Source organism: Chelonoidis abingdonii, chromosome 3 (assembly GCF_003597395.2).
Source record: "Chelonoidis abingdonii isolate Lonesome George chromosome 3, CheloAbing_2.0, whole genome shotgun sequence".
Lineage (NCBI taxonomy): Eukaryota > Metazoa > Chordata > Testudines > Testudinidae > Chelonoidis > Chelonoidis abingdonii.
The window spans coordinates 21,504,181-21,516,072 of record NC_133771.1 but is presented as its reverse complement, the minus strand read 5'-3'; the positions used below and the strand labels follow the sequence as shown (position 1 = coordinate 21,516,072).

General features: G+C 40.6%; 1 protein-coding gene across 1 annotated transcript in view; it reads right to left on the bottom strand.

The window, feature by feature from the left end:
* The window catches only part of APOB (apolipoprotein B), a 46,404-nt gene that overhangs the window by 23,036 nt on the left and 11,476 nt on the right, over window positions 1-11,892 (bottom strand). Inside the window, exons 5-17 of the mRNA XM_032782475.1 lie at window positions 10,740-10,893; window positions 10,423-10,578; window positions 9,116-9,240; window positions 8,868-8,953; window positions 7,205-7,424; window positions 5,489-5,716; window positions 5,186-5,303; window positions 4,926-5,072; window positions 3,270-3,481; window positions 2,706-2,943; window positions 1,955-2,131; window positions 1,410-1,601; window positions 201-368 (exon numbers count right to left, since the gene is read on the bottom strand). Of these exons, the coding sequence (XP_032638366.1) occupies window positions 201-368; window positions 1,410-1,601; window positions 1,955-2,131; window positions 2,706-2,943; window positions 3,270-3,481; window positions 4,926-5,072; window positions 5,186-5,303; window positions 5,489-5,716; window positions 7,205-7,424; window positions 8,868-8,953; window positions 9,116-9,240; window positions 10,423-10,578; window positions 10,740-10,893 (2,221 nt within the window). The remainder of the gene's footprint in view (window positions 1-200; window positions 369-1,409; window positions 1,602-1,954; window positions 2,132-2,705; window positions 2,944-3,269; window positions 3,482-4,925; window positions 5,073-5,185; window positions 5,304-5,488; window positions 5,717-7,204; window positions 7,425-8,867; window positions 8,954-9,115; window positions 9,241-10,422; window positions 10,579-10,739; window positions 10,894-11,892) is intronic.

Sequence of the window (11,892 nt, the reverse complement as noted above, 5' to 3'; positions counted from 1 at the left end):
ATATTTGTTTTGTTCAATTTGTTAGTTTAATATTGCCCTCACCCAATAACAACCTGGAAGCATTGTAATTAATAATTTAATCTTTGTTTCTGGAATATTCTGTATTGTCTTTGACAACTTGCGATATCTCTGCTTTATTCCCAAAGGAGATGGCACACTTGTTAGGGTAATATAATATCATGACAGGAATTAAGACTCACATTCTTTGGTTGAATCTTCACCCCAGCCTTGGCTCCAGGAGTTGCAATTCCAGAGAATGCAACTTGGAGTTGCAAACCTGCTCCAGTTGGGAGCTCAAATTCATTGTCCATAAAGATGTAGTGAACAAATAAGTCACCCTCTGTACCTTTTGAAATGGCCTGCACAATCTGTGAATCAAATAAGGAAACATTAAACAATTAAATACTTTAATGTAGGCTTTGTAACATTAAAATGAATCCTAAAATGAGGTATAAAGGTCCTTTTAAAATATCCTTTAATCATAATCACATAATCTAAGACTCTAATTCTTATAAGTACAGAGACCAAGACGGCACAAAAATATTACTTTATGAGGCACAAACAAAAACATTCAAAAAGAACATTTGTCAAAATCTGGCTTTTAAGAAAAATATAATTTCTTCACCTAAATATGAGGAAACAATAGTGACCATATGATTACATGGTGATAGGTGTAATATAATTACCTAGGTGGGTCAGATTAGGTAGAAGGGAGAAATCCTGGCATCACTGAAGTCAACGGTAAAACTCCCACTGACTTCAGTGGGGTCAGGATTTCACCCAATATCCCTAAAGTGCAATACATTTCCTATCCTTTTCAATATTATAAAACATTTTAAAATATTCCTGTACATTCTACCTTCATTAACCCTTTAGCAATATAGCATATGGACAAACATTAAGATTTTAGGGATTACTCCCATGTTGGTCTCAGTCCTGCAATGGGATCCTTTTGGAGTCAATAGGTGCAGCCTTGTGTCTCAGCAGACCCCCACTGGCTTCTCTGGGACTCTGCGTGGATCTCATTGGTGGATTAGATCCACAGCATGAGAAATCAAATGGAATAAAGATACAGAGATAATCATGATATTGAAGACATTATTATGAATCTCACATTCTTCTATTGTTGAGATGCACAATTATTTTAGGTCCAGATTCTCAAAGATATCTAGATACCTAATTCCCATTAGATGGATTTGTTTCAATGGGAGTTAGGCACCTAAATAACTTTGGGCATAGGGTCTTTGTCTTTTTTTGGCTAAATTTTGACACTACATTTTAAGTAATTTTCTTTTTAAGTGACTAGTACTCTGTTCAAATATCTGTGCTTTATTTGGAAGATAAATATAAAAATATTTGATTGAAAATATTTCACATTAGGTTTTTCTTTCTGCACATCAGAAACATACCTTCTCTGGAATGGCTTGCAGAGTTTTAATGCTCTTTAAAATCACATTTCCCAGTAGCTTGAAATCGTTGAGTTTCATGTACCCAAGTTCTTCTCCCAGGATTCGGAGGTAGGCCCTAGCTTCAGGAACTTCTTTGTTTCCCATTTCTTTTATCAGTTTTTCAAAGTTCAGCATTATTCCTTTCATCACATCCTGAGAATTCAATCAAAAAGTACCACAAAATAAAATCCCCTTGCAACAAGTCTGAGAATTTGATACACCCAGTACAATTACATAATGGCTACCAGCTGATCTGCACAGATACCCTTATTGGAGACAGAACTCTGGAACTTTGGTTCTTAAAACAAAGGATTCTACGAAATGCAGTAAAGGAAAATCAGCTTTAGTTAGGTGTAACTAGGAATTTTATCTTTTGTAAATTAACCACGAGAAGGCAATGCTCCAGATATACAATATGTTACACATGCCGGAAAGTACAGAACACAGATGAATGCATGTGCAAAATATTTATAAAACACTGTCTAAAGAACTCCCTGAAAGTATACCTGTTCCTGTCTGTCATCCTTGGAGTAACCAAAATAGTCAAAGAGCACCTTGGAGACATGTTCTGGAACTCTGCCGTCAACCCAGTACAAAGCCTTGCTGGCACTGTCGGGAAAGAACCCTTTCTGCCCAAACAATGCTTCTACCATTGGCTCGAAACTCTTCCCTTCCATGCCAATCTGAAACACAACAAGACAATGTAATGACTGAGACAGATTCCCTGCTTCTAGGGAGCTTTACAGCAAAGAGACTCTCTGGTGAAAAATTGGTACATTTTAACATGTAAAGTGCAATGACAGAAAGCTATAGAGAAGGCACATGCTTGCAGCTGGGGAGCAGAGCATTTGATCTCTCTTTGGGTGAAATTCACCCCCTTTCAGAGCATCAGCACAAGACCTATGAATTGCTTACATCCCTCCTAAACCCTAATATGAGTGCTCAAGTGTGACATTAGGGTGCATGCACTTCAAGTGGGGCTTTTGCATAGGGGTGAATTTTATGCTTAATGAGATCTTGAATGACTCAACCTAAGCCTGAAATGCTCACAATGGTAATGAGTGCCAAGAAAGGGCCAGTCTGCTCCCAAGCCCACTGATGTCAATGGCAGGGCTCATTTTAACATCAGTGGGGTTTAGATCAGGATCTTGGTGCTTGTAAAACTAACATATTTAGTCACTGCAAGTCAGTATAAGCAAACAGAAAGAAAATATGTAAAAACTGAATAATAATGTAAGGATTTGACATCTGTTGTACCTCAAAGATATCCATTGGCCTAAGTCCATACAACTGCAGAGTAGTTTTTAGCATGGTTTCTTTAGGAATGTAGGTGTTTGGATCAAATATCAGATTTCCTTCTATTTTGGCTGAGACAGGATCATTCCCGGGCAGGGAAATACGTTTGGAAATCTGATAATTTTGTGAAAACTTTCTGAAGTCATTGGCTGCTGGAATCTGAGATCCTTTAAGAGCTTCTTGTACTTTGTTTTTAAGACTAAGAAAAAGGAAATTAATTGGAATACAGTTAGTAAACATTCCAGAAATCAGCTAGTCTTCAAACAATAATGATTTCTTCTGCCACTTGTCTTGACTGTATTTAGTGAATGCTCTCCACTTGTTCATGTAGAAAAAGCAAGGGTAAGAGCCAGAACCTCAGTGGGTGTAAGCTGGCATATCTGTATTGAAGCCACCAATTTATACCAGCTGATTATCTGGCTCTCTGACTTTAAATTGTTTAACTGAGGCTATTTCAGTTCACCATTCCAATTGGGCTTAGAACTTCGTTCCTATGTAAACAATGTACAATTTAATTGTACTTACTCTTCGATGCCTACTTCCTCAGAGTCCAAGATGTTGGCAATGTGGGTAGCAACAAAGCTTTTCACTTGTTCACTTTTGTCCCTTAGGAGCGCTCTAGTGACCTTGTTGAGATCAGATGCGGAAGGATCTTTCATCAGCATGAGATAGGCTGCCAGACGTTTATCAACTGGAGCATCGGCATTTTGGAAAGCTTTCAGAAGCACAGTACGGTCCTGTACCAACAATGAAAGGTACATTAGTGCACTGATAATCTGGCTAGCAGATGATATTGCCAGTGTCTGATTGGAACATGTTGGGTCAAATGATTCCCTTAATCATACCCATGTAACTTTGTTGCAACTTTACTGGAGTTATAGAGCAGGGAAGCTACTTATTTCTAGGATTGGTAAAAAAAAAAAATTCATTAAAACTTTGTTTTGATGGAAATTTTCATGAACAAAATCTGCTTTTGTCAAAACTGAAATTCGTTTTGGTTTCTGGCAACTGAAAATGAAAACTGTTGTTTGTTGGTTGTTGAAAACCAAAACATTTTTAGTTTTTATTTTGTCAAGAAAAGGCCAAAAACTTCTGAAGAAAATTTTGATGAAAAATGAAAAGGTTTTTTGCTTGACATTTTTCTTAGGGAAAAATAAATAATTTCCCAACCAGCTCTACTTATTTCATATATATTGCATAGTAATTCTGATTACTTCACCTTCATAGTACACAAAAAAAACATTCCCTGAAATGTATCAGAGGGGTAGCCGTGTTAGTCTGGATCTGTGGCACCTTATAGACTAACAGAAGTATTGGAGCATAAGCTTTTGTGGGTGAATAGAAGTTGCCACAGGACTCTTTGTTGTATTCCCTGAAATGTTTGGGGTGATGTACAACATCTTAACAACTATTTAAAATGTGAAAAAAGGTCCTGTAAGCTCTTTGGAGATGGAACTGGCTTTTTCTACATTTCTGTCTAGCACAATGCAACCAGTGTGGGTTAAACAAACCTGATGCTGCTGTAGTGCAAATACAAATAATATCTAGCTCTTACACAGTGCTTTTCATCTATAGATCTCAAAGCACTTTACAAAGGAGGTCAGTACCATTATCCCCATTGTAGAGATAGAAAAAATGAGGCACAAATAGGCTGACTTGCCCAAGGTCACCCAGAAGGCCAGTGGTAGAACCAGAGATAGAACCTAGGTGTTTGTCTAGTGAATTACCCACTAGACAACATTACCAGAACAAATATCCACCCAGTAAAAGCAATGAGCCTGCTTCTTCTCCTCGCACTGTAATTAAACCTGTGTAAATCAGAGGTAACACTCTTGAAGTCACTGGGCCACATCTTCATTGTAATTACTTCATTGAAGACACCATCCAGTAGCAGTGGACATATCCATTTCTCCTTTCACATAATTCAACCTGTGTAAAGCAGGTGCAACACAATGGAGCTATGCAAATTCACATATGCTAAAGATCTGACCCATTGAGAATGCTGTTGTGAGAGGAGTATCAGCCCTGGTAAAATCAAGGAAGGGGTTCTAAAGAAAGGCTGGAGAATAGATAATGGGGAAATAGCATAAAATATTCATGGATGGAGAAAGCCTGCTTTGTTTAACCATTAACTAGACGCATACAACTGAGATGAGCTAGAACTATACAAGATTGATTTACCTCATCAGTAATAGTCATTCTTCTCAGTGCCTGGATGGCTGCTTTCTGAACAGAAATGGACGCAACTTCACTTTTGATACATGTCTTCAGAGCAGATTTCAGGTTTGGATTAGCAACCTCCATTGCCTTGCCCATGTTTCCAATAGCCTGTGAATTATGAAAACAAGGCAATACATATATTTCCCCAATCAATAAGAATGTTATACTGCATGCTGTGATTTTAAAATAGATCATATAAAGAGAGAGGCAAATTAAAATACCCTAAGTGTGAGGAAGGTTAACTCGTCATTCCCAGAGCACTCATTGCCAATCACTGACTCCATAAAGTTTGCAACATCCATTATTTCCTGTGTTACAGTGTTCTTGTCCTCGTAGAAACTAAGGGAAGATAGAAATGAACCAAAAACCATTAGAAACACCTTACTTAGGTGTGTGTAGGGAATCCTTTTTTAAGTCAGTTTGCACAAACATAGTAATCTGAATGATTAAATCTCCACATAATGATTGTTTCAGAGTTTGTCCTAACATTTTTTTTCTGTACACATATATGCACCTATACTCACTTGGTAACGGCATGGCTTAAAGCATAAAAAGTAGCTCGACTTTGCTGATACTGGGCCATGTTAAGAATTTCCCGTATTCTTTTGGTACATGGAAAAGGCAGGAGTCCAAGACTGTATGTGACTGCATCTGCCACCAGAGGATCAACATTTCCAGTTCTTATTATTTGAAGTATAGAACCCATGCAATCTGGGGTACCGCACTGAATCAGACCCTGCACTGTGATGGAACTGAAAGGGAAAGAGATTATTGACATTAGTCCAATGTTCTTGAGTATATATCCATGTTGCATATTAGAAAGAAATGTGCAGCCAGTGTCTTAAAACTATATTCAAATGAAGATAGATATTTTCTACAATAGAAATGTTTTTAGGTCTCTATGGAGTCATGAAATTCAGATCTGAGATTCAAATCACAAATCAGAACTTCATGAAATCTGGAGTGGCTCAGAGTCAGAGTTTTCCAGTCAGGTCCACTGTAGAGACCAGTCCAAACCCTGAAGTTCAAATCTAGATCCAAACTTCCACAAAGTCCAGAGGAGGGTTTGGAACTGGGGTTTTGGTTCAGGCGTATCCTTCTCCATCCCATCAATATCTTTTATATCTATGTATTCTGTGTCTCTATCCAGATTTGTATGCATTCTAGTGTGAGTGATATATCCATATATTTCTGTGTGTCTTAAAATATATCACATGAATGGCCATTAAAAATCAGTTAAAATCGTATTATTTTTACAAATTATGCTAATATCACAACCAGCTATGAACTGTTATTACTATTCGTTGTTTGTATTATTGTAGCACTTAGGAGCCCAAATCGTGGCTCAGGAACTCATTGTGCTAGGCACTGTCCAAACACAGAACAACCAAGACATGTAGTCACATGTTTCTCTCTTGAACTATCTCGCCCTCCGCACATCCACAAACCAATCACAATCCGCAGACAGTGTAACATGAGTTAAACGGAGGCTGCTTTTTTTCTGCGTATGTGTAATGGAATAAAATGCAGCCAGGAGGGAAATGGTGGAGCAGTAGATTTGTGCCCCACTCCTGGACCTCCAAAAATGTGCTGTCCACAACTGGAGATTTGGTAGTGATAGCACCTGGTGCCAGGGCTTGCAATCAGTGCATATTAACACATCTATTCCCTGAATAGCCTGCCCAAGGTCTAATCCAGATTTATCTCACAGTAGTAACCTATTCCTGGGGGAGCGGAGGGGAGGAGTCACAGGGTGACTGCTGACATCTGTGATAAAGGCTTATTATGCTGTTGTGCAGCATTTATTACATGACCATTTAAGGGAGAATTGGTACAAGTTCTGGATTTGATCCCATATAATACTGAGCAGTATGATTTACACTTAGGAGTCTCCTCCCCCCAAAATATACTAGCATTTATATATATATAAAAGGAACAGTTAATGAGCAAATGAAAAATATTACTATCTTGTGGAAGGTAAGAATAAACCTGTTGAAGTAAATTATTACCACACTGGACTTGTTTGTTTGTGGGATAACATTTAAATAGCTTTATGTCTCTCCCTCAAACATACTCTTAGCAGTCTCTCTCAATCTCCAACTATTACAGCATTTAAGATATTAATTTAGGCTATGATTAAAACTGTTTACAGGAGAACATCACCTCTGGAATTAAATTTGATTCAACATTGCCAGGCTTTGTGTTTACACAATGCGAGAGCTACACTTTTTATACATTACCTTGAGGTCTCCATCATCTTCAGTACAAGAGACCTTAGAGTGTCATTGTGTAAGCTTCTAAGTCCAGTTACAAATTTGTAAAAAAGACTTGCTCTCTGCTGGTTCTGCTGGGAAGCTGACAACTTCTGCAGTTCCTGGAGGACCTTCAGCACAGCATCTCCGTGCCGGAGGGATTTGGTATCAGCACTTTCCAAGAAAAGTTTTTTCTTTTCCAGTTTATCTAACAAACAGGAAAAGCATTATTTCTTTCTGTAAGGACTGTGATCTACAAACCCCACACTGGGCAGCCAGAAGCCCAGAGCAGCTCAGCTATCCCCACCCTGCCACACTTGCAAGACATGAACAGGCTGGAGGAGGAGTTAAAAGGGAGCAAAGTAGCTCACTGGTGGCAGATCAGGGAAGACAATGGACCTGAAACTTGCAGCTTCTGAGGAAAGGGCTGAGGGAAGGCAGGACCTCTCCCAACAAAAACTTCCTGAGGGAAGGGAAGACTGCTAGAGGGCTTTCCCTTCACCCTCTCCCCTGGTTCTTGTTATGCAGACAGAAAGCAGAAGACCAGAAGTCTGAAGTGCAGGCAATGAAGTGTTTATTGGGGTTAGTTCCAAACAAGCATATTCATAGCTCTACACATTGGCAGAGTCTGTTTCTTGGTGTTCCATTCCCAGCTCCGATGCCACAGATCCTTTACCCCGTGTCCCCCTTCCCGTCTCCGATGCCGCAGACCCTTTACCCCGCGTCCCCCTTCCCAGCTCTGAAGCCGCAGAGCCTTGCCTGTGTCCCTGTTCTCCATTCCCCTATTCCCCATTCCCATCTCCTCCTCCTTAGCAGGCCCAAATATACCTGCAGTGCACGCCCCTAGTCACACCCTTTAGAACTTATGGTCCTGTTCCATTTTTAAGGGTCATGAGTTGGGATCTTTGTTCCACCCCTTTTGTACTCCATGGGTACAGACTACTCTGACTGGCAAGAGACTGGGGACTGACCTGGCGAGAGGGCCAAGTCACAAGAGGAGGCAGCTGCTGCCCTGAGAGAGATAGAGAGCACTGCTGTGCAAAGCACGGCCATGAGGAATTGCCCAGTGGTGAGCTGACCCCCTTCACATCTTCTTGTCACAGACTTCAAACTTTGAACCACAGTGGGATGGTAGGAAGTTGCCTAGGGAGGGCAGCCTTAAGGATTTCCTGGATGTCAGACCTTTGATAGCCCTCACAGGGCCTTGAGCTGGAGCCTGGTGGAATGGGAGGTCCCAGGCTCCCCTACACCCCGCCCCACACCCTGCATATCTAAGGCCTAAACCCTGACCACTAGGCAACACTGCCCACAAGGGCAGGCCATCACAGAGACATTTTAGTTTCTGACTCCTTGAAGCATCCTTCCTGTTTAAATAACAGGAGCTTTATGAAGTTTTATACAGGTACTGATGTAGCTGAACAGTGCATTTGTTTCCCAATATCTAGAATTATTTCACATATAGGTGAATACACACCATTGCTATTTCCTGAAGGTGGCATGCTGCTTTTTTTATTGTAGGTGGTTAGGCATTTCTTAACAAAGCGAATCTAATTTGGTCAGTGGGCATGTTTTATGAGGAGTGCATGCCGAGATGGGAAGCCAGAAATGTGCCACGATGAAACGGAAACATGTTTCAGTACTGCAGACCTACCTTCATCAAAGTTTCTGCTGTTGATTTTGGGGGTTTCAACAAGTTTCAGAGTCTGCGTGACTTGTGCCATCATACCATACTGATTTCTAGTAAATAACAGAAAAATGCAGTCCTTTAGTTGTGGCTAAATTAGTTGTGCTTCAGTTGTACTGAATCCATGGGCAGTAAATCAGGGCAGAATTTTACCTATTAGCATTCTTTATGACTATTTACAAAGGAAGGGTAATGATATATAACATGCCACCTACTTGTATGAGGAAGGCAGAAAGAGGTGGTTTTCTCTGCAGTCTACTTCAGCCACATGCTTTCTCCTTAAATCTATAGTGTACTGACAGGATTGACTGCTGCTGAGCAGGGTGGCTAGTGGACTGTTCTGTAAAACATAGTTTGAGGAACATTTAGTATATTTTGTTTTAGTGAAACAAGCACATTTCTGAGGGCTATTTTTACTGAGCTGCAACATTAAAAGTGACAGCACATTGGGAGTGGTGCTGCGGTTTAGCTAATAATTTAAATCACAGTCTTGTCTAAAGAAAAACTGTGCCAATATATCAGTCCATACCCTGCAGTCTCTTCACAGCCAACACTCCTGAAGATATCTTGTCCTATGTATCAATGAAGTTATTATGGTGTTTACTTGAGAATGTACTGCAGGACTGAGCCCTTACAGCCAGTTGGAAAGGACATGGCCAAATCAGTTTTTAATCTGTAATGAAAGAAGTTGCCCGGGCTCAAACAATTAGGTGCTAGGGCTCAAGTATTTTTTTTACATTCATAATGGATGCAGCAAACCCAGAGGTGCCACAGCTATGAACTGTCCAGCCTAGAAGTGCCCGGGCTCAGCTCTGGCACAAATTAAGCACTGGCTCTTATCATTATGAAGTAATTTGCAATGGTTAGAATAATTTAGACACTTTAAAACAGTGTATGTACTTCACAATCCTCCTATGGACTCCATAGTTACAAATGGTTTAAAGATTTCCTCAGCAACAAACATTAAAAGAATAAGCACAGGAGCATTTGGTACCAGGAACAAATCTTCCAGTGTGTGTGTTTGCTTTTTTGTGCATGTTTGCACCCAGCCTACTTGCACGCGCAAATACTCTGAGTGCCTCTGAGGATGGGGCTTGTCAAAGGATTTATCTTGGTGCATGCAGAAACTTCAGCTACTTTCATACAAGCTACTCTCATACATATGCTGGTTACATGCAATGGGCATATGCATGTTGGAAGATTTGGCCAATAAAGTTTAATGGGCTGTCTAGAAAACCTTGGGCCTGATCTCATAAGGTGCCTCATATATAAAATCACTTATTCCAAAGTATTCTCCTAAAAAAACAAACAAACAAAAAACCCCAAAAACCCACACATCGCATTGCAGTATTTGTGAGAACAATGTGAAAGAAGTTGAGAGGATATGCATTTCCCAAAGTTCAGACTTTTCCATTGTCTACCACTAATGGCAGGAAGCAAAGGCAGAGGGTCAGATTCTGAAGAACTAAAATAACTATAATGAAGGACTTTCTTAAATCACATTATGCCCTGATGTACTTACCAGTCCCTTTATGAGGGCAATTGGGCTGACATAGTCTCTGATGGGATTGAAGCTACCGCAGGTTTTCAGATTTCTATTAATTGAAATAACTGATGCTGTGTTCCCTCTCCTATCCTTGACTTCAACTTCACTGTCGCACTTCCCATATATGGTATCCTGGAGAGCAAGAAAAATTAACATCATTGTTCATGTTACCCAAAGGGTTCAAGTCTAGTCTGAAATCCCATTGTCTGAGTAAGAACTTCAGGACAGGGCCCACTTAGTGGGTTTTGCTGCATTTGTTAAAGAAGTAAATTAACTGTTCCTCAGCTTCCTACCATGGAGATTGTTTTTAGATTGTCTTCTGTTTCCATTGGCACCATAAGTGCTGAGATGATCCCTCTCTTGATGTTCAGAATGTTCATTGGTTCATCCTTCTCTGAATACAGCTGGACCTTCTTCCCATCCTGAGTGCTAAATTTCAATTCATACCTGCCCCCCAAAAAAACAGTAGGTGTGAGACAAAAATAAAAACAAGCTAGCCAAGAGCTTACCATCTTAATTATTGCCAAATGCTCCATGTATATCTAGATGTAGAATTATTTATTATTATTCATTTTGTGGCAAATTGCCGGTACTGTTCTGCTGGGTCTCGCGCTTTCTCTTCTCTGGGGTAGGTTCAGGGCGCTATTGCTTGCCTCTGAACCGGTTCTTAATTACTCCACTAGTGTCCTTTACTCCAGGTCCCAACCCAGGGGCCCTGGGGGTTGTGGTGAACCACTTGAACTAGCGGTTCCTTCCCCTGGGTTACTTCTCTCTCCTACCCTTCAGCTTGTGAAGGGCTTCTTGCCTCCCTTCTACACAAGCCTGGTGCCCCTTACCTAGGGTTTCTTCTGGACTTCACAATCCACCGCAACACTCCTCCAAACTTTCTATTTCTCTCTTATCAAACTCTTCTCTTCTCTCACTTCTGCAACCTGCACCCTGCTCCAATCAAACCTTCCTCCTTCAACTCCCACCCTGTCTGACTGAAGCAGGGGGTTTATCATCACATGACTGAAGTCAGGTGCTCTAATTGGAGTCAGGTGCTCTAATTGGAGTCAGGTGCTCTAAATGGCTACAGGTGTTTTAGTTAATCTAAGGCCAGGTCTACACTACGCGGTAAAATCGATTTTAGATATGCAATTTCAGCTACGAGAATAGCGTAGCTGAAGTCGAATATCTAAAATCGATTTACTCACCCGTCTTCACCGTGCGGGATCGATGTCCGCGACTCACCATGTCGATTCCGGAACTCCGTTGGGGTTGGTGGAGTTCCGGAATTGATATAAGCGCGCTCAGGGATCGATATATCCCGTCTAGATCAGATGCAATATATCGATCCCTGAGCAATCGATTTTAACGCGCCGACGGCGCGTAATCTAGACGTGCCCTTAAGCAAACCTTCCTCCCTTGGCAAGGAATAAGGCCCCCTGCTAACACTCTCATGCT